The following is an 18,893-nucleotide window of genomic DNA, read 5'->3' on the forward strand; positions in this document are numbered from 1 at the left end:
AAACACCCTCTAGCTAAACAAGTTGTTGCTTTTTCCAGTGTCTGTATTGTGATGTGTGCAGACCCTGCATTCTGAGTTGCCAAGAAGTGTGTGTGTGTGTGGGTGTGTGTGGGTGTGTGTGGTGTGTGTGTGTGTGTGTGTGTGTGTGTGTGTGTAGAGAGAGATCAGTGCAACTAGAAGAATCAACATACTCCACAATGTAGAGGTTCCTAGATAATTATGCCATAGTTACACCCTCCCCGCGATAGATTGGGTCCTATGCTGCTGCAGTTTACTTAGAACAGCAGTCAAGCCAGGCTGGATGCAATGTTAATAGAAGGAGAATCCCACCCCCGCTTGCCTTCTGCTAGCCCATATGACTGGTGCAGAGAGCCAGAGGATTTGCTGTGTGAGCTGACTGGCTTGGTGCCACAAAGGCACGTCCAAGGCCTGGCTATTCAGAAAGGATGCTTAGCTGTAGCAAAGCCCTTTGAGATCTCTCTGTCTTGAATGGAGGGAGGAACTAGCATTGCTGAAGGTGACTGATGCTCCCATTTTTAGATGCATTCCCACTCCATACCCAGCTAGTCCTCTTGGGCTGACATCACAGGATCCACAGAGCTATTTAAACTGCAGCCGGGCAGAGCCAGCCTGAGCTGAGGATCCTGCCTACATCTGCTGACTTCCCCTCTGCTTCATTCCCAGCAGGAGACACAGAGAGAACATGCCCCCAAAGAAGGATGCCCCGGTGAAACGGCCAGTACCCCCGCCTGCCAAACCAGCAGCGAAGCCAGCTCTAGCGAAGCCAGGAGCCCCGGGAGCTAAAGGCAAAGCACCAGAACCAGCGCCAGCAGCGCCAGCAGCGCCAGCAAAGCCCAAGGATCCCCCAATTGACCTCTCCAAAGTTGTGGTGAGTGAGACATGGTTGAAGGGACAGGACACCTGCGGGAACCCTTCTCTTCTTGGGAAGGAAGCCGGTTAAAGGCAGCAGCAGCAGGAGGAGGGGGTGGCCAGGATCTTAGGCTATTTTATCTGGATCTAAAGTGTTTTCTATCCTTTTACTAAATAGACAGAGTGCTTTGTGGGATGATATTATTGTAAGAGGTAACTAATTTGAGAAGTGTTGCAGCAGGGCATTACAAGTGGATAAAGGGAGGTTACAGGTTGCAATAATTAATTAGGCGCACCCTAATATGAATTAGTGGGTGCGAAGAGGGGGCTAAATAAATCAAGGCAGCTATCACCATTTTAGAAGCCAAGCCTAGCCCTGTTCCACTCACAAACACCCACCCAGCCCGACTCCACAGAAGGTGTTTGGAGTATTAAATATGTTTGGGCTTGAATAATATCCTCAGCCCGGGCAGAGACAGACGATAGTTTTTAACAGAATTGAAAGTGATTTGAAAGAGGCTTCACTTCTCGTGGTACACATGTTTCGTTTGCCTGTTTTTCTTATCAAACAGATTTTTGAAACAATACAAAGCCACTTTATTTGAGGCAAATGGTGGGATGAATGAACAACATACCATGAAAAGAGATTCTTCTTTCAGACCACCAACTCTCTGAAAAACTTGTCAGGCTCTAGGCTTCCGTAAACTACTTTCCAACTCCCTTGAAGCAGTCAGGTATTTCCCCCTGGCAGAAAGATCAGAATGAGTCAAAGCCAAGTAAAACTCAATTGACAGGAGCAGCATGTGCTTATGCACACACATTACCTATAAACTGGCCACCAGACAACCCCATTCCTATGGGATACCCAAATAGCTGGCAAGACCCTGCTGCATTATCTCCAAGCTCACAGCTCCTCTCATGAACAGCAAGGGACCAAGTAGGTGTCAACTGGGTGTCAATTGAAAGGTACTGATGGCATGCATAACTCTTACCTGATCTGTTTATTATCATTCCTTTTTACTGAATCCCCATATTCAGTTTTACATTTTGCAGAAACTTCATATGTGTTTAAATTTGCCCAGCTAACTCTGGCTGGAACCAAAACATGGGAAATCTGGCCACTCTTATTGGAAGTGGTCAACACTGGGTCTGAAGCAACAGAAAATAAAACGGAATGAACTACCGTAGGATTTAATTGCAACTTATTTCGTTGTCTCCAGATGAGACAGCTGATCTCCCTGAGTTTTGCTGCTCTTTAAAATGATTTGTTTCATTTACCCTCACAGCTATTGTTCCATGTTTTTCAGAGAGGGAGCTAAGGAGCACAGATGCTTGGTTAAAAAAAGCTCTAGTGAATTGTACATCAGCAAGGATTTGGGTCTAAGTCTCCTGGGCTCAAGGCTAACACTATCTGCTGGACTAAACGATACAGTGTTGGGAACTGGAGCTCCATATGGGAAATGAGAATGTCTAAAATCAGGCATGTTTCTTTCTCAGTCCATTCTGAGTTCATTGTGTGCCTTCAAGGCTGATAATGAATTCTAGTTTTAAAAAGAAAGAAAGAAAAGGCAGGACAATGACTGTGCAAGGTGTGGATTTGTGTGAAGCTAAGTTGGCCACTTGATCACACTCTAGACTTTTAGTCATGATAAATAATTAGCCCTCCATGTCAAGAGACAGTATGTTTTGGGGTTCCAAGTGCTGGGCATGCAACCAGAGCACAATGTCCTGCTGTCTGCTTCCAAAGACTTCTTGCTGACTGCTATTGGGAACAAAATGCTGAATTTGATTGCCCTTGTTCTCCAACTTTTGTGCTGACATTCAGTGAATTCCCCCAGTCTGAATTTAGTTTTATAATGCATATGAGATATAAATATAGTTATATCCTCATATTTAAAGATGCTTAATCTAGGTTTATCATTCTTTTTTTCCTGACACAAGCTTTTTGCAGGCACAAATTCAACAGGTGCCGCTTCCCCATCACTATCTCTCTGTGCTGGGGGAAAGCTGTACCTACTGGATTTTGGTCTGCCATGCAGCTGGGTAAGGCTACAAATAAATGGTAACAAAATTAAGAAATGGGTCTCCGAATGCATGTTTAGCCTAAAGGTGGGTGAAACATCTGAAATGGCTGAAGACTATCAGCCTACGCAAAGCTGCACTACAGTGTGCTAGGTAGCTAAGCACAGAGTTGAGTCTGGGTCTTTCATACAGTATTTAAAAGGAAGTTCCTTCCTTGGCCTCTGCACCACACCAGACCTCAAGGCCTTTAGGGTTCATTGCTTCATGGAAAGCTGGAGCTTCTTCTTCTGCTCTTAGTGTAGGGCTGCCTGCCATACATCTGGACATAACCGGGATCAGGCCCTCAGAAGCAGCGTCCAGGCAGAAAGTGTTGAAATGTCTGAGGAAATCCGGAAGTGTAGCTTTTGGCGAATTTTCTTTTTGCAAAAAGAAGCTCAACAAATTTTGTGTCTGGATTTTCACTTTTTGAAGTATGGCAACCCTGTCTCAGTGCTGCTTCTAGGCAGCCAGGAAATAAAGTCCATTTCCCCATCTCAATAGACAATGGTGAGTGGGAAGGGCAGCAAGCTAAGGTTAGCGGGTTAGAGGGGCAAGATAAATTTAGCAATTGAAAGGGCTCCTGTTATTTTAACGACAGGTCCGAACAGCAGGCGCAAAAGCCTGGTATTTGGCCTGCATTCTCAGAAAGCCCGGCCAGGGACAGGTGGCCACCAGCGGGGGTGGGGTGGGGGTGGGACTTAGCATATTCCCCGCTTTTTACAGGGAACAGTTATTTCAATCCCACCTCTATCCCTTTGCTGGGATGCCACCTTCTGAGACTGGGAGGATCAAGTTGCAGGAGGATTGGGGCATTCAGTCAACAGCCATGTCCTCCTAACGCTGCGGGATTCCTGAAACAGTGAGGTAGGGGCTTCAATAAGGAGAGTGATGGCAGAGAGGGGAAAGCGAGCCCTTATTTAAACCCACTCTAGATTCCAGTCCTAGAAACCTCCTGCTGAACTGGCCTCCCTGGCGCCTTAAGCATCTCCTCCTCCTGTCTTTGCTGGTCACAAGGCTGAAAGAGCCAGCGAGAGGCTGGCCTCTGATGCAGGAAGAGGCAGTCTGGCCTAGCAGTTCCAGGCCTGGCCACAGCAGCACCTGCATGCGCGGCGAAGAACTGTTCTTGGTCCCACGTAACACACAGGGCTCATTTGCACTGTCCACGGGCCACAGAACAACCAGAAAAAAGAGTACCTGTAAAATGTGCAGATCCACAATGATAAATAAAAATAGAAATACTTTATTGTCACTTGTACAACTTGTACAAGTTGATGCGGGTGGCGCTGTGGGTTAAACCACAGAGCCTAGGACTTGCCGATCAGAAGGTCGGCAGTTCGAATCCCCGCAACGGGGTGAGCTCCCGTTGCTCGGTCCCTGCTCCTGCCAACCTAGCAGTTCAAAAGCACGTCAAAGTGCAAGTAGATAAATAGGAACCACTCCAGTGGGAAGGTAAACGGCGTTTCCGTGCGCTGCTCTGGTTCACCAGAAGCAGCTTAGTCATGCTGGCCACATGACCTGGAAGCTGTACGCCGGCTCCCTCGGCCAATAAAGCGAGATGAGCGCTGCAACCCCAGAGTTGTCCGCGACTGGACCTAACGGTCAGGGGTCCCTTTACCTTTACCTTTACAACTTGTATACAGTGAGATTACACGAGCTCCCCCCACTCATCTCTCTTAGTCTTAATTCCCCTCGTTTACTGACGCACACCCACCAAACCCAAAAGTCAGTTGCCCTGTTGTTACCTTTTCATTCAGCAGCCTAACAGCCCACGGATAGAAGCTGTTCTTCACCCTGTTGGTGCGACTAATCATGCTTCTATATCTCCATCTGCAGTGTCGCATGTCGCAAAACTAAAAATCCAGAGTTCACCCTGGTTTCCCTCCACTCCTGCCCTGTGCTCCAAGCCTCCTCATGAGCCAGCCAGCCTTAGGCTGGGTCCCATCTCCAGCCACACATGGCCACACATGCGTAGTCTTGGGGGAAACGCTTCCGTCTCCAGGATCTACTCCCAAGGCCTGTGGGAAGCAAGATGAACAGAAGCAAGAGTTGTTACCTTTTGTAAACCTTGCAGCTGGGGCAGGCCAGGACGGAACAAATATATGGAGCCCTGTACTGTACAGTGAGATGCCTGGACCACAGCCTTTTTGGGCCCCTAGGAGCTGCCACAGAGGACTGAGGGGTTTGGGGTGCTTTCAGACTCCGGGTGGAATACACCTAACCTTTACACAGAGTAGACCCATTGGCATTAATAAGTGAAGTCATGCTCATTCATTCCATCCTCTGGCTCCAAGATTGCCTCTCTGTTGTAAGCAATAAGCGGAACTGCAGGTGTCTTTCCACATAATCACGAGCCTTCCTGCACTTTTTCTCTCTGCACAGTCCTCCATGTTCCATCCACACCAGCTCCTGTGAGTGACGAAGGGGAAGCTTCAATTCACCATTTGAAGCTCAGCACACCTTTGTGGTGCCCAACATCTTATCACCCTGCTCATTTCCCCCACTGATCTTTTTAGCATATAACGCTTTTCTGGCTACATTTCGTTCAGTTTTTAAACAAAAAATGTGATGCATTAAAAAAACCAAACCAGAAACACATATTAACCTAATTAAAAGGATCAATTTAAAAATGAATAAATGTGATAAAATGACACCCATTGCAAAGTTTATAGTGAAAGTGTGCTGCAAAGCTGTGAGAGATTCGCCTGAGTTGTTGGTCACTGCCCACATGAAAACGATGCCCTTTAAGAGATACTGCTAAGGGAATCTGCAGCTACAGAGAGTGCTCTACTCTTCTGTACTTCTGAAAAAAGCAAAGACTTTGTCTGAAAAAAAGGCATATATAATGCAGGGAAGACAGAGGATAGACATTAATGGACAGTGATGCCATGTGCATGTCCTGTGAAAAGTAAGTGTATGGAGAGTGGCAATTCCACACCTTGGTCTGCAAACATCCTTGGACAGCTTCTGCATGAGGCATTGAAACTGGAACTGGCCTGCCTTCTTCACTGGCATTTTATAGGGGCCCATGTGCATCATCATCTATTTGTAATACATCTGTGTTTTCTCAGTGATACACATGACTTCCCCCCTAATGCATAGAATTCATTATTATAATTTTAAACCCAGAAGAGAAGCACATCTCCAGAGGGAAAGATGCTCAACTTGTGCAAGAGGTGTGGTTCCTATGTGTATAGCAGCATTTGGGGGGCGGGGGCATAAATGAGCCCTATCACCCTGCCCCCCCCACTTCCCATACCTAAGCACGCTTTTAGTATCTGGTAAGGCCATTCCACATATTTTAAAACACTGATTACTTATTTGAATGAATGTGCTGGAAATGAACATACAGTAAGCCCTATATCTTAACTAATTGCTCTGTGCTGCTTTAAAATGTGGGTTTTTAACCGTGTAATTTTAAATTTGTGAAATGTTTATAACATTGTAAGCAGCTTTACCTTGCACATCTCTGAGAAAAGCTGCCGGTCTCATTTTATTTATTTTATCTTAAAAACTCTTATACCCTTTTTTTGTGAATCTCAAAGTGGTTCACAAAATACAGCAGTCCTGCTGTCCCATTGGAACTGAACTCAGGAAGTGAATTAGCAGATGAAGAGGCAAGTGAAGAAATCCAGAAGCCGCTGGGAGACTCTGAATGAACATGTGAAGACTCAGCAGGCACCATCGCTTGAGAGAGAGAGACCTGGCCTGACCACTGGCTCCTCTGGACTCTTCAGTGGATTTAGCATAAAATTTGGAGGAGTTCTGGGGAACTGAGTCTCCACAGTTGGGAAGGGAGAGAAATGGGAAAGCATTTTCCCCCTCTTTGTTTACTGACAAACAAAGTACTTGCGCAAAATTGCAGGAGAGTGAGTATTTTTTGTTTTATTTTATAAGGCTGAGGAAGCAAGTTGCCCTTTCTCAGTGGCAGGAAGGAAAGTGAAAAGCTGCTGGATCTCTCATCGGGAGTCCAGTCGGTCAGTCAGCAGCAGACCTCTTGACCCAAGGCTTCAGAGGAGCTGAGTGGGCAGGGAGCAGGGCAGAATGCGTTGCCTCCTTGCAGAGAGAGGGAGAGAGAGGTGAAATTGCAACTCCCCAACTACCTTGGAGCTGGGGTAGGAGGGGAGGCCGTGGAAATCTCCTTGGCAGCACTCTGTTTATTCTCTCTCTGCCTTTCCATCCTTCACGCCCCCCCGCCCTTTAATAACCTCAACTGTGAAAGGCAGTCATCTCCCAAGAACCTAGACAACATTAGAAAGTAGCTGGGTACTTTCATAAGGAAAATTCCCAAACCCATTTTAGGGCAATGCCTTTATGAGGTCAACCAAAATGACACAAAACAGTGTGCAAGCTTTCAAGTTCCACAGAACTGTTTCCCACCTGGCCTGATGAAGAATTGTGGAGAAGTTGGAAGCTTGCGTGCTTTTTTTTGTGACAGTTTGGTTGGATGAAAAATAGTATACTCCAATATGGATTTTGGAAGTTCTTTAAAAGTCTTGGTGTGAGAGTGATAGAATGGAGGGAAGGGAAGGAGAATGAACTGTCGCACACAGCTGTGTCTCACCCACTGATATGAATGGAACATAGCAGAATGTGGACACACAAAAGAAAATCCCTGGTACTCGGGAAAAGCAATTGCAATTCCACTTCTGGCTTACCACAAAAAAACCCAAGATTGTATCTTTCTAGGCGCTCCTTGTCTTGGAAACACCCTTTGTTTGACAAGATTGAGAGACAGGTCTGAGGAGAACTGAAAATTGGAGAACAGAGAGACAGAGAAAGGGAGTAAAAATGAACCATTCAGAGATGACCATGGAGGAGACATTTGTGATATATAGACACACAGGTGGTGAACCTTTCTTAGTGTGAGGGCTGCATTCTCTCATGAGGTAACTTCTGAGGGCCTCCTAGTGATAGGCAAGGCCAGAGTAATGGGTGTGACTCTTTTCTTTGTACAAGAGGTTGCATTCCAGCCATGGGTGTAGCCAGGATTTTTGTGGGGGGGCCAGAACCAACGTGATTGGTCAGTTAAGTTTTTCTATTGTTTTACTTGATCTGGGGAGGCATCTCCCCGCTGGGCCCCCCTTGGCTACGCTCATGATTCCAGCCACAATAAAGCCAGAGATTTCTATCCAGGCTAGCAAGAGCCAATATCACAGTTAAAGAGTTTCACGAAGGCACAGAGCAGGACTGGTGAGGAGTCGTGGTCTGCAGAAAGGGGGTGGCCTAGGGAGAGTCCTGAGAATTTGATCTGAATAAGCAAAATTCCTAACCCTGATGGACTGTGTAGGTATTTTTGAAAAATGCAACAATACAAATGTCCAGTATGGTCATCAACTCTAAACAAGTTGACCATTTTTTACACATCTGTTCGCCAATGAAAATTAACCGGTCAAATGTTAAAATGGACAAAATACATAGCATAGCTGCCCTGTTCCATCTTTAGTTTTTCTTTGGGAGCTTTAGCATCTGCTCTGTCCACTCATCTCTGGCTGAAGAAGTTTTCTGCGAGTCCTAATGCTTCCTTTTTATAACTTGGCATTTCTATCAACAACTTGGGCTTGACCACCTTCCTGTCACCTTGCCCAGTCTCTCTCTCACTTCAGTACCATTGCCCCTTTCCTGTGACTGTCATGATCTCCAACCACTTTCTTTCTTCTTTGTAGATTGAATTCACTAAGGAGCAGTTGGAAGGTAAGCCAGTTTGATTGTCCAAAGGCGCCAGGAGAAGCTTTCCTGAGATACATGCAGAAGCGCTGACACTGCATGCGCCCTGCAGCATGCTGACGTTGTGCATGCATGCCCCCTGCACCCACAGTCGCGGGGCTAAGCTGGTGTGCCTGGATGCACATAAGTGCATGAACTTTCACCTGGTGGCAAAACTATTTCTGATTCACTTCTACAGCCCACCTCAAACAAAATATAATGGTACCTCGGGTTACATACGCTTCAGGTTACATACGCTTCAGGTTACAGACTCTGCTAACCCAGAAATATTACCTCGGGTTAAGAACTTTGCTTCAGGCTGAGAACAGAAATCGTGCTCCGGCGGCGCGGCGGCAGCAGGAGACCCCATTAGCTAAAGTGGTGCTTCAGGTTAAGAACAGTTTCAGGTTAAGAACAGACCTCCAGAATGAATTAAGTTCTTAACCTGAGGTACCACTGTAACTGCTTTGTGTGCATCTTGGTGTTTGCTTTTTACTTCCTAAAACCTCTTAATTTCTTAGGGACTGGGAGCTGTTATCAAAAGCAATGGCCCCGTATCACCTTCTCCTCTTCCCATAACATTTAGAACACCAAGAAGCAAAACATGATGCCAGTGTTTTGCAAGGTCCTCCACCCCCACTTCATTTAACTGGCTGCTGGGAAACCTGAAGTGGGGATGAGATCACATCACAATTTTTGTAGTACTAGATATAACCGGGAGTGGGAGAGGAGTTACAGCTACTTCTGGTCTCATGGCATAAGCAGCGGAGAACGGAGTTGCTAGAGTCAAGAGACTGGAAACACAGAAGCCTAGTCCATCCTCTTGGACAGTCACATAATTTATCCCTGCCCCAGCTTCCTCCTCACATAGACTCCAGTCCTCCAGGTGCAGACTGAGCAAACAGTAATTACAATTGTCCTTTCTTCCCCCAATACACCTTTGTAACCCACCAAGTATCATCACACCTTTAGTTTCAGCTTTCTGATCTGACACCTCCATGCACAAATGCACACACACACACACACACTTTTATTTCAAAGGCATTCATAATTTCCCTCATGACACAAAAGAAATTATATATTTTTTCTGGAGGCATGGCTTTCTCCACGACCACTTAACAGCAACTCTTATTTTTAAATCTTATATCAATAAACTGGTTTTCTGCCCCAAAAGCCCTGACGCGGATTACAATATATGTGGGTTCTTTAGCTAGGAGCAGCAACCGTTTAGACTGCAATCCTTGCCACACTTTCCTAGAAACAAGTCCCATTTAACTCAATGGGGCTTACTTCTGAGTAGACTTATACAGGACTTCACCATTAATAAACTTGGAAAGTGGTTTTACATTTACACTTGTAATGCAGGCAAGTCCTTAGGAAGCCTCACCATGCTCACCAAACCATCCCTCTATTATCTTGAAAGCTGCCCTAAGCATTATGAGAGAAAGAGTGTACATATTTCCAACAAACAGAACATTGTAATCACCTATAGGTGCCTGATTTAACTATCTTGCACTTCCAATTGCCCTTACCACTGAAACCTTCTTTAGCAACTTGAAGGAATGTCTCATTAGCTCAGTTAGTAGAGGAGTTGGGGGCCTGGGTATCTGAGAGATGCAGTTCCTCTTGGTGTGCCTGATTAGCCATGCCTTTGTGCTGTCCAAGGTTGCTACGGGATTAGAGGTGCTGTCTAAATATAAAAATGATTCCTTGGCAACTAAAACCCTCCCAAGATCAAGGTGATGCCCCTTTGGAAGGAAGGTCCCTGAGATCCCTCTTTCGTTTAGAGCAAGAATAGCCAGAGTCTTCCTTTCAAGATCACCATCATCGTTTTCTCTTTAGACGCATCCCGAACAGAGCTTGCCCTTTGGTAGGCAGCAGCCTCCCTCCCTCCCTCCCTCCCTTCATATTGGCTGTGATGAGTGATAGAAACTGGGCAGGTTAAACAGACCTTGCAGACGGCGGTGTCTAGTTTCTTGGGATTATGTGAACCATCAAGTTGACAGCTGGCATGGCAAGCTTGACACTTTATCCCCCAAAAACCCTCCGGTCCCCGGCAGCTTGCCCAGTTCTGAGACCTCATCACAAAATAACCACATTAAAACTTTGGTCTAATCTCCCTAGACTACAAAGAGGCCTTTGGGCTCTTTGATCGGGTTGGTGATGGCAAAATCCAGTTGGGCCAGTGCGGAGATGTGATGAGGGCCGTGGGACAGAATCCCACAAATGCCGAGATCATGAAAGTCCTGGGACACCCCAAGCCGGACGGTGAGTCTTGATCCTCACAAGTAGAAAGGGAAACGTACAGTATGGCCACTTGAGGGCAATAGATTCCAAATTCAAGCAAGCATACAGTACAGAGTAGTACTAGGCAAAAACTGCATACAAAAATGTGTATATCATGAGAAAGGGCTGCTAAAATGCTGGTGAATTTTCATGAGAACTCTTTTTAAATAGAAAAAAATAGCAAGTTGATGTGGAAATATGGTGAACTGAATTTAAGATTGGGAAAACAAATTTGAGAGGTCTGTCCATCTTTAGTTAGGAATGGGGGGAAGGGTGGGAAGCTGCACAGGACACATCAGCCCTGAAGGGTGTTTTCAGACGTGAGGCTGACATCCCTTTAGAGCTTCAGCAATCTTACTAGTTCTACTATTTAGGCTTGAGTGCCGATGCTTATGTCGCCAAAATGGTACCACCCACATGCAAAGAGGAGATACGTGTGCATGGATGGTGCCCTTTTGGCTGCATTAGCCTAGGCACTCATGCCTGAATATCAGAAGCAGAGATATTGTATCAATTAAAGGAGAAAAATAAGGAAAGAAAATAGGACAATAGTAGAAACATAAACATGGAATATAGTATTCTCTCTTTCTTTACTTCTGTATAATTTGTATAATTATATACCGGTAATTTGAGTATGTATTACATAGAAACCCAGTATAAAAGAAGCTGATGTGTGACCACCTCCTTCCAGTTCTGAGCCTGTGCTCCATCCTCCCCGAAAACCACATGCTAAGCAATTTTCAGGATGTAAAACACAGTTTCGGGTTCACATTCCAAGTGAAAGAGTGCAGTCCTCATGGAATGTATACAATCAACGGACACAGATTTCTGAGGGTGTAGGCTGGGAAGGGCCCCATGAAATCTAGGAGGCAAAGCGCTTGGGACTAGTTTGCTGTTGACAGTCTTTCCTCCTCCTCCTCCTCCTCCACTAGAGCTGAATTCTAAGCGGGTGGAGTTTGAAGAGTTCCTGCCCATGTTACAGACTATTGCCAAGAACAAAGATCAGGGAACCTACGAAGACTACGTGGAGGGGCTCAGGGTCTTTGACAAAGAGGGAAACGGCACCGTCATGGGCGCAGAACTGCGCCACGTCCTCGCCACGCTTGGTAAGTGCTGCCAAGGCAAAACTTTCTCGCCAGTTTGTTGCCAGAAGGCCCAAGCAGCTTTGGGGGCACACCAAACATGAGGAGGCCATGCTACAGCCCAGAGCCCAGAAGGATCCCATTTTCAACACAGCCATCATCCCATTCACTTACTTCAGCTTTAGGTACAGGTGGATGTGCTAAACTAGCTAATGGGCAACGCTGCAATTAATCCTTGTTCGAAATGATTGTTCATTCATAAATGAACTGGATGGCCTTAGGCAAGCTGGTGTTGCTTAGGTACTGTCTCTCCCAGTGCTGGATTTTTCATATAAGCTAAACAAGCTATAGCTTAGGGCCCCACTCTCTTGGGGGCCCCCAAAAAAATTAAAGGAAAAAACAACTGGATGTACATTTCCAAAATACAAGATAAAAAACAAATAAAATAAAGCCTACATACAGCAACAGTGTTTTGTGTTGTGTAGGCTCCTATTTGTTATGTGCAAATGGCTTTAGATACCTATTAGGTCCATAAATTACCATATAGCATATATTCAAACTAAAAAACAGTGACAATTTGTTGTTGACTAGGGACAGCTGGACATATAAAGGGCCACATTACCTTCAGTAGCTGAGGGCCTCATCAAACCTAAATCTGGCCCTGGTCTCTCCAGGTACGGTTTTGCATCCTAATTTCCCCTTGCCTTGGTACTAACACTGGCCCCACTGTAGACTCATAGTACCTCTTCCCCATTAAGGTTTTGGGGGAGTGGCCTTTATATAGAGAGGATGCCCTTGTGGCAAGGAGTTGTTGCACTCTCATCCACTATAGAATGCATGCATTAATAAATAAGGACTTGAGCTTCTGTTCCAGGGAGGTGCAGTGCACAGCCTGCAAAGAACTATTGAAAAAGTGAAAAGTCTATAAAATGGAGAGATACTTTTGCTACCCTTTGTCTCCTTATTTTATTTTAGAAGAAAGGATACATGATCATTATTACCCTTCAATCTAAGCCTATAATATGTTAGGGTTTTTTTTTTCTTCTGGTGGCAGACGATAGAACCACAAGATCGGTGCAAAACACTCAAACAAAGGTTTTGTTACAGCTATACAAAAACAACAAACACAAAGCATGTGGGTGTTCTCTCTCTGCAGGCAAAATTCAAACTGCGACTTCTTTTCTTTTATACACATTACCAGCTGTGTCTAATCAGCCTAGAAAACCACACCCAGAACTCACAGAAAAAGTTCTTAAAACTGTTTGCAGCCTTTTACTGTTTCTTGATGAATGATATCTAACATAATAATGCAACTGAGTTCAATGTGGCTTACTCCCAAGTGGGGTTTTGGTTGCAGCCTAAAGAACTAGTCATGCTGATAGACTAGACCATCAGGCTTGAACTGGGAAAAACTGAATTCAAATCCTAGCTCAGCTACACAGCTGTGCCCCACGCTCCTTCCAAGAAGCTCACAATGGCATATGATAGAATTTGCTCTACAATCCTGTGAAATCGATTAGGCTGAGAAATAGTGACCAAATGTCACCTTGTGAGCATTGCAAATGGCATGGATTTGAACCCAGGTCTCCCCTTCCAAGTATGGCCCTCTAAAATAAAATTCAAATACCTGTTTATAGACATACACACACAACACATACCAACATTCTGTTTTGAAGATCAACTGCAATTGATTAGAATTTAATAAAGGTAAATATGGTCTATCACAAATATCTCAAAATCAGATTTGATTGTTGATGCCATTTACATCAAACCACCTTTGGTGCAACAAACAATGTAGTTTCATACACATTCCTGAGGAGTTATTTCAGCGCAAGATGCAGGTTGAACTACTTGGTATGCTAGGTGCTGGGCTGCTGCTCCCATCATCCTTTGACCATGTTGGCTGGGGCTGATGGGGACTGAAGGAAATGTAAAGAACCTGACCCCTTCTTCCATGTGCTGTTCCTCCTCCTTCTCTTTCCAGGTGAGAAAATGACTGAAGAGGAAGTAGACACTCTATTAGCTGGGCACGAAGATGCTAATGGCTGCATCAATTATGAAGGTGAGAGACTGGGTCTGTTTCTGCATGAGCAGGTAGGCCCAGTGTCGGAACACTCATATTGGACTCATCCAGACTTCCTAGACACAGGGCCACACTCTGAAGTACTGTATCCAAGCACTCCCCCCCCCACACACTTTTGCCCCTTTTCTTTCTTTCCCAGAGAGAACCCGCTCTTTACCACTGAATCAGAGCAGATGGCAATCTGTGGGTAACACAAATTGCCTTTTGTTCTGATTCAGCATTAAAGAGTGGGTTCTCACGGGCAAAGTGGCTGGAAAATAAAAAAGAATGCTTGGACACAGCGCTTTAAAACGTCAACCTAGAAAGTATGGCACAAAAGGAAGTCTGGATGAGCCCAGGACCTTGGCAGGGGGGGCATCTCCCCCCCAATCAAGAAAGTAAATAAAAATACTTAAGTAACTGATCAATTGCGTTGCAGATAACTCAGTTCTGCCCCCTAAAATACAGCCTGCCTATGGATGATCACTTAGAAGAGGTGAGTAGACAGTTTAGTTTGATTCAAGGGAAGCAGCGACACTTCCCAGTTTCACAGGGAAATGTGGTGATAAAAGTGTAGATCCTGCAAGCTTGTATATCGCAATTAACTAAATTTATATATCACTCGACTGTAGAAAAACCTCTAAGCAGTTTACAAATGAATATTAAAAAGCAGGTAATGTACAGAACATTGCACACATTATCTACAAGTTGTGGTAAAGAATATGCTTTGCAAGTGAAAAGTCTCAGGTCAATCCCTGGCATCTGCTGGTAGAGCTGGGATTATACCCCCCTCTAAAACCCTGGAGAGACACAGCCTATCGGTGTGGACAGTATCAAGCTTGCTGGACCAATGGTCTGTCTAAGTACAAGGCAGCTTCCTCTGTTCCCAAGTTATATGGGATGCTGGACTTTGCTTGTTGCAGTTTTCATATGCAAACAAATGTGCAACACTGTGTGGATGAGGTGCTTAAGTGCCTAGTACTGTTGGTAATACAGAAGCCACAACTGGCCCATTCGACAGTTAGGGCCTCAATGCTACATGCAGGGAGCAGTTAGGCACTTCATGACCTGCTAATGCCAGAAAGGAAACTCCTAATATTTAAGGGGAAGTAAGTGAGGGCAGGAAAACAGATTGCAGGTGAGCAAGTGGGCCAGTTGTCACCTGAGTTGCTAATGAAACATCTGTCAGGGAGGGACGAGGCAGTAAAGGTTGACTGCTACCTCAAAAGATCAGGTGTAACACACATGACAAAGAGCTCATAAGCCACTTCCTCTCAGCTGCTTGGAGCGCCATAACTAGACACTGGAGGCATCTATTGGGAGTGAACATGGACCACTGGTACCAAACGGTATGGAAAACAGCCTTCCTAGGAAAGCTAAAAGAGGAGGATGCCTTCACCCAGTTTGGCTCTCCTTCATTGTGTATGCAAGCCAGCAAGGCAATAGCCAATCCCCCCACAACAGCATACAAATCAATATGGTTAACCTGACCCAGCAATACCCCCCCCCTGCACACACAGACAAAATACACTGCAACCAACCGACTGCAACCAACCACACCCTGGGCCTTCTGGTCTCTCACACAGCAAACAAAAATAAAGTCCCTGTTTGCGTGACACTGAAACAAAAGCTTTGCTTATATACTATACAAAATAATGAAATTCTACTGTCTTCCCCTTTACTCCCCTCAACTCCACATTTCCTACAACAGTAATGTCTCACTGACTTGTTTGAAGGATTATATGACTTGGAAACAGAGGCTCTGTATGTACTCTTGTTACCCTAGAAAATGTGATGATGAAAACATATATGGGGGTGGGGAACAGGTGTAAAAGGCTCGCTGGACCAAAATACTGAGCATGTGAATGTGGTGGCAGGCAGTTTTAATTTCCTGACAACTCTTTCCTTTCTCTCCACAGCCTTTGTCAAACACATCATGGCAGTCTGAGCGGAAGAGAGTGAGTATGTGCCTCAGAAATGAGTGTGGTTAATTCTGTGGAGTGATGTGTGTTCCTCCCCACCGGAAATAACATTTCCTTCCCTGTAACCTCTTTCAGTATTGAGCCTTGAGCTCTCTTCTGAAGTTTTACGTTTGTGTGCGGTATCTTGGAGCCGTGAAGGTGCAAAATTGAGAAGATCCGTAATTGAGAAGATCCATTTGGGGGCACCAAATTTTAGCTTCACACAGGGTGACATATTATGAAAGATTACCGTAGTCCACCCCTGATGGGAGGCCCACTAATATTAAGTGTGCATGGGATGTGGGTGGCGCTGTGGGTTAAACCACAGAGCCTAGGACTTGCTGATCAGAAGGTCGGCAGTTCGAATCCCCGCGACGGGGTGAGCTCCCGTTGCTCGGTCCCTGCTCCTGCCAACCTAGCAGTTTGAAAGCACGTCAAAGTGCAAGTAGATAAATAGGTACCACTCCAGCGGGAAGGTAAACGGCGTTTTCGTGCTGCTCTGGCTCGCCAGAAGCGGCTTAGTCATGCTGGCCACATGACCCGGAAGCTGTACACCGGCTCCCTCGGCCAATAAAGCGAGATGAGCGCAGCAACCCCAGAGTCGGCCATGACTGGACCTAATGGTCAGGGGTCCTTTTACCTTTTATTATCAAGTGTGCACACTCCAGGAAAGTTACTTGTTGCTGTTGCTTGTTGATATAAAGTCAGTTTGCTATAACTTGTTAGTGCTGATGTTTGCAAAGACTAGCATTGCAGAGCTGATGTAGCTAAGCTGGTGAACCAAGAATTTTCACCTTCTCTTCAGAGCTCTTGTCTTGAAGAGCTACTTCATACTAACTCTTGCTAATCTTTGATACGGACCGTAATGGACACACCATCTTCTTTTCTCTACAGACCTGCTGACGGTGGGGTTGAATAGCTGCACCCTTCAGGCAGGACTGCTAAACCCATCACTCCCCGGTGGAATCTACTCCCCCATTTTTCTACCTTTGTATAAACACGATCGGCCACCCAACCCTTGCTCAGAGTGCTGGCTGCAAATGATGCTTCCTTTATACTGCAATGTGGGAACATCACTGAGTGTTCCTCTGTGGAACCAGAAGGGGGCACCATTGAATGCTACAGCCTCTATGAGAAAAACAAATTTTTAAATCATTTTGACTCTCCCAAAACAATACATTTACTCCACTGGACAATAAAGTCGTTGGTTTTCAGCTCTTTCTGGTCTCTGAGTTTGTGTGATGATGATGATGATGATGAAAACACATTTTTATAGAGCGCTTCACAGCATAAAATCATCAAGAGAGTATGCACAATAAAAACAGAAAAAAATGTATCTTTGGCATCTTTGTGGTGGGGAAATGCAAGGAGGTTCCCACAACACCAAGTTGTCAGGGAATTGTGTGACAGCCCAAAAACTCCGAACCATATTGGAAAGCGGAAGGAGAGCCAGGATTTGTCAACAACATGTGAATTTGCACACACATCCAGATCTGGCTCACTGCTTTAGAACAAAACTCCACAAAGTGATTTCTGAAATAGAAAGGGAGCTGCCATGGGGTCCCCTTCTGCCAGGTGGGCTGCCTGTGCCACACATGCTTCAAGTCTGCCCAGGACCAAACATTATGCGGTGTGGTGTCGTGGTTAGTGTGTTTGACTAGGAGCAGAGAGACCAGGGTTCAAATTCTCACTCAGCCATGAAGCTCACTGGGTAATTTGGCAAGACTGTCAAACCTGTTTGGGGAGAGACCATGTATGCCAACTTGGAGGAAATGTGAGAGGATGATACTACTGTTGTTGGCATTCATCTGTCTCAAACCTCACTGATGTGGTCCACCAGCTGGGTTGCCGGAAGGAGGCAGACAGGATGCCATCCAACTGTCTTAGGGACTCCACTCTGGATTTGTGTAGGGTTTACTCCTTAGCCCTTTCTTCTCCTGAAAATCTCCCACAAGGCAGAGGAGGTTTAGAATCAGAGTTTTCCTTCTCCTAGTTGGGCTACCTTCCCAGGTGGATGAGCCCCATCCATCCCTCACTTTCCTCTGCAGCATGGGCAGAAACTGCCTTCTTGGCCACTGGATGCACTTCTGATCTCATCCACCCAATCCACTAGAGCCTGTTTCCGCATGCAGGGGAAATCCCTAACCCACTAAGCGTTGGAGACCCATTGGCTACCCTCACCTGGTTTAGGCAGCCAGTCAAAGCTGTTTCCCAGGGTGTGGCCGCTGTCACTTGCTGACAGCTTCTGGGAGCCGCAGGTGAGAGCTTTGTGCAGGGTGGGGACCAAAGGCGGACAACTACCCCAGAAGGAGCACAACCAGAGGTAGGTGTCCCCCACCAGAGATACTACCCATCCCCTAACGCCACTACTACTAATACAGTGGTACCTAGGGATGTGAACGGGGTCCATTCCGCAGCCCTGTTCGCATCCTGAACAGAACGTAAGATGCGACAGCACGTTTGCGCGTGCGCGGGTCGCATTTCGCCACTTCCATGCATGCACGTGACGTCATTTTGACCATCTGCGCATGCGCATCCGGGTCGCTGCAGAGTGCAATCCAAAAATACTTATCCTGAAGCGTATTTATCCCAAGGTATGACTGTACAGTATCAGGGGTGTGTGCAGGGGGGCCGTGACCCTGGGTGCACAGTTTTGAAGAGGAGGGAACCAGGCACCCCCACACAAGAGATCCCAGAGCGGCCCAGGCCGGTGCTCTTCTCCGCCCACCAAGGGCCACATCAGTGTGAGGCAAAGGCAGGTAAGGAGGCACCTGGCTTTGGGGAGGAGACGGGAGGCCTCTAGGACCCTGTGAGACCCTCAGGCCTCCTTCCCAAAGCCCAGCCCTAAATCTTCCCCTGTGTCTGCAC

At 46.0% G+C, this 18,893-nt stretch overlaps 1 protein-coding gene across 1 annotated transcript; it reads left to right on the forward strand.

Annotated features, from left to right (window-relative positions):
• Positions 1-378: 378 nt before the first annotated feature.
• On the forward strand, positions 379-17,239 carry LOC310756077 (myosin light polypeptide 6-like). Its single transcript, XM_083599690.1, has 8 exons — positions 379-517; positions 685-889; positions 8,595-8,622; positions 10,759-10,902; positions 11,853-12,026; positions 13,987-14,064; positions 15,984-16,022; positions 16,920-17,239. Exons 2-7 carry the CDS (start codon positions 704-706, stop codon positions 16,010-16,012), a joined length of 639 nt encoding a protein of 212 aa, XP_083455816.1. The 5' UTR covers positions 379-517; positions 685-703; the 3' UTR covers positions 16,013-16,022; positions 16,920-17,239.
• The last annotated feature ends 1,654 nt before the right edge of the window (positions 17,240-18,893 follow it).

Source organism: Podarcis filfolensis (genome assembly GCF_964270895.1).
Source record: "Podarcis filfolensis genome assembly, chromosome: 2".
NCBI lineage: Eukaryota > Metazoa > Chordata > Lepidosauria > Squamata > Lacertidae > Podarcis > Podarcis filfolensis.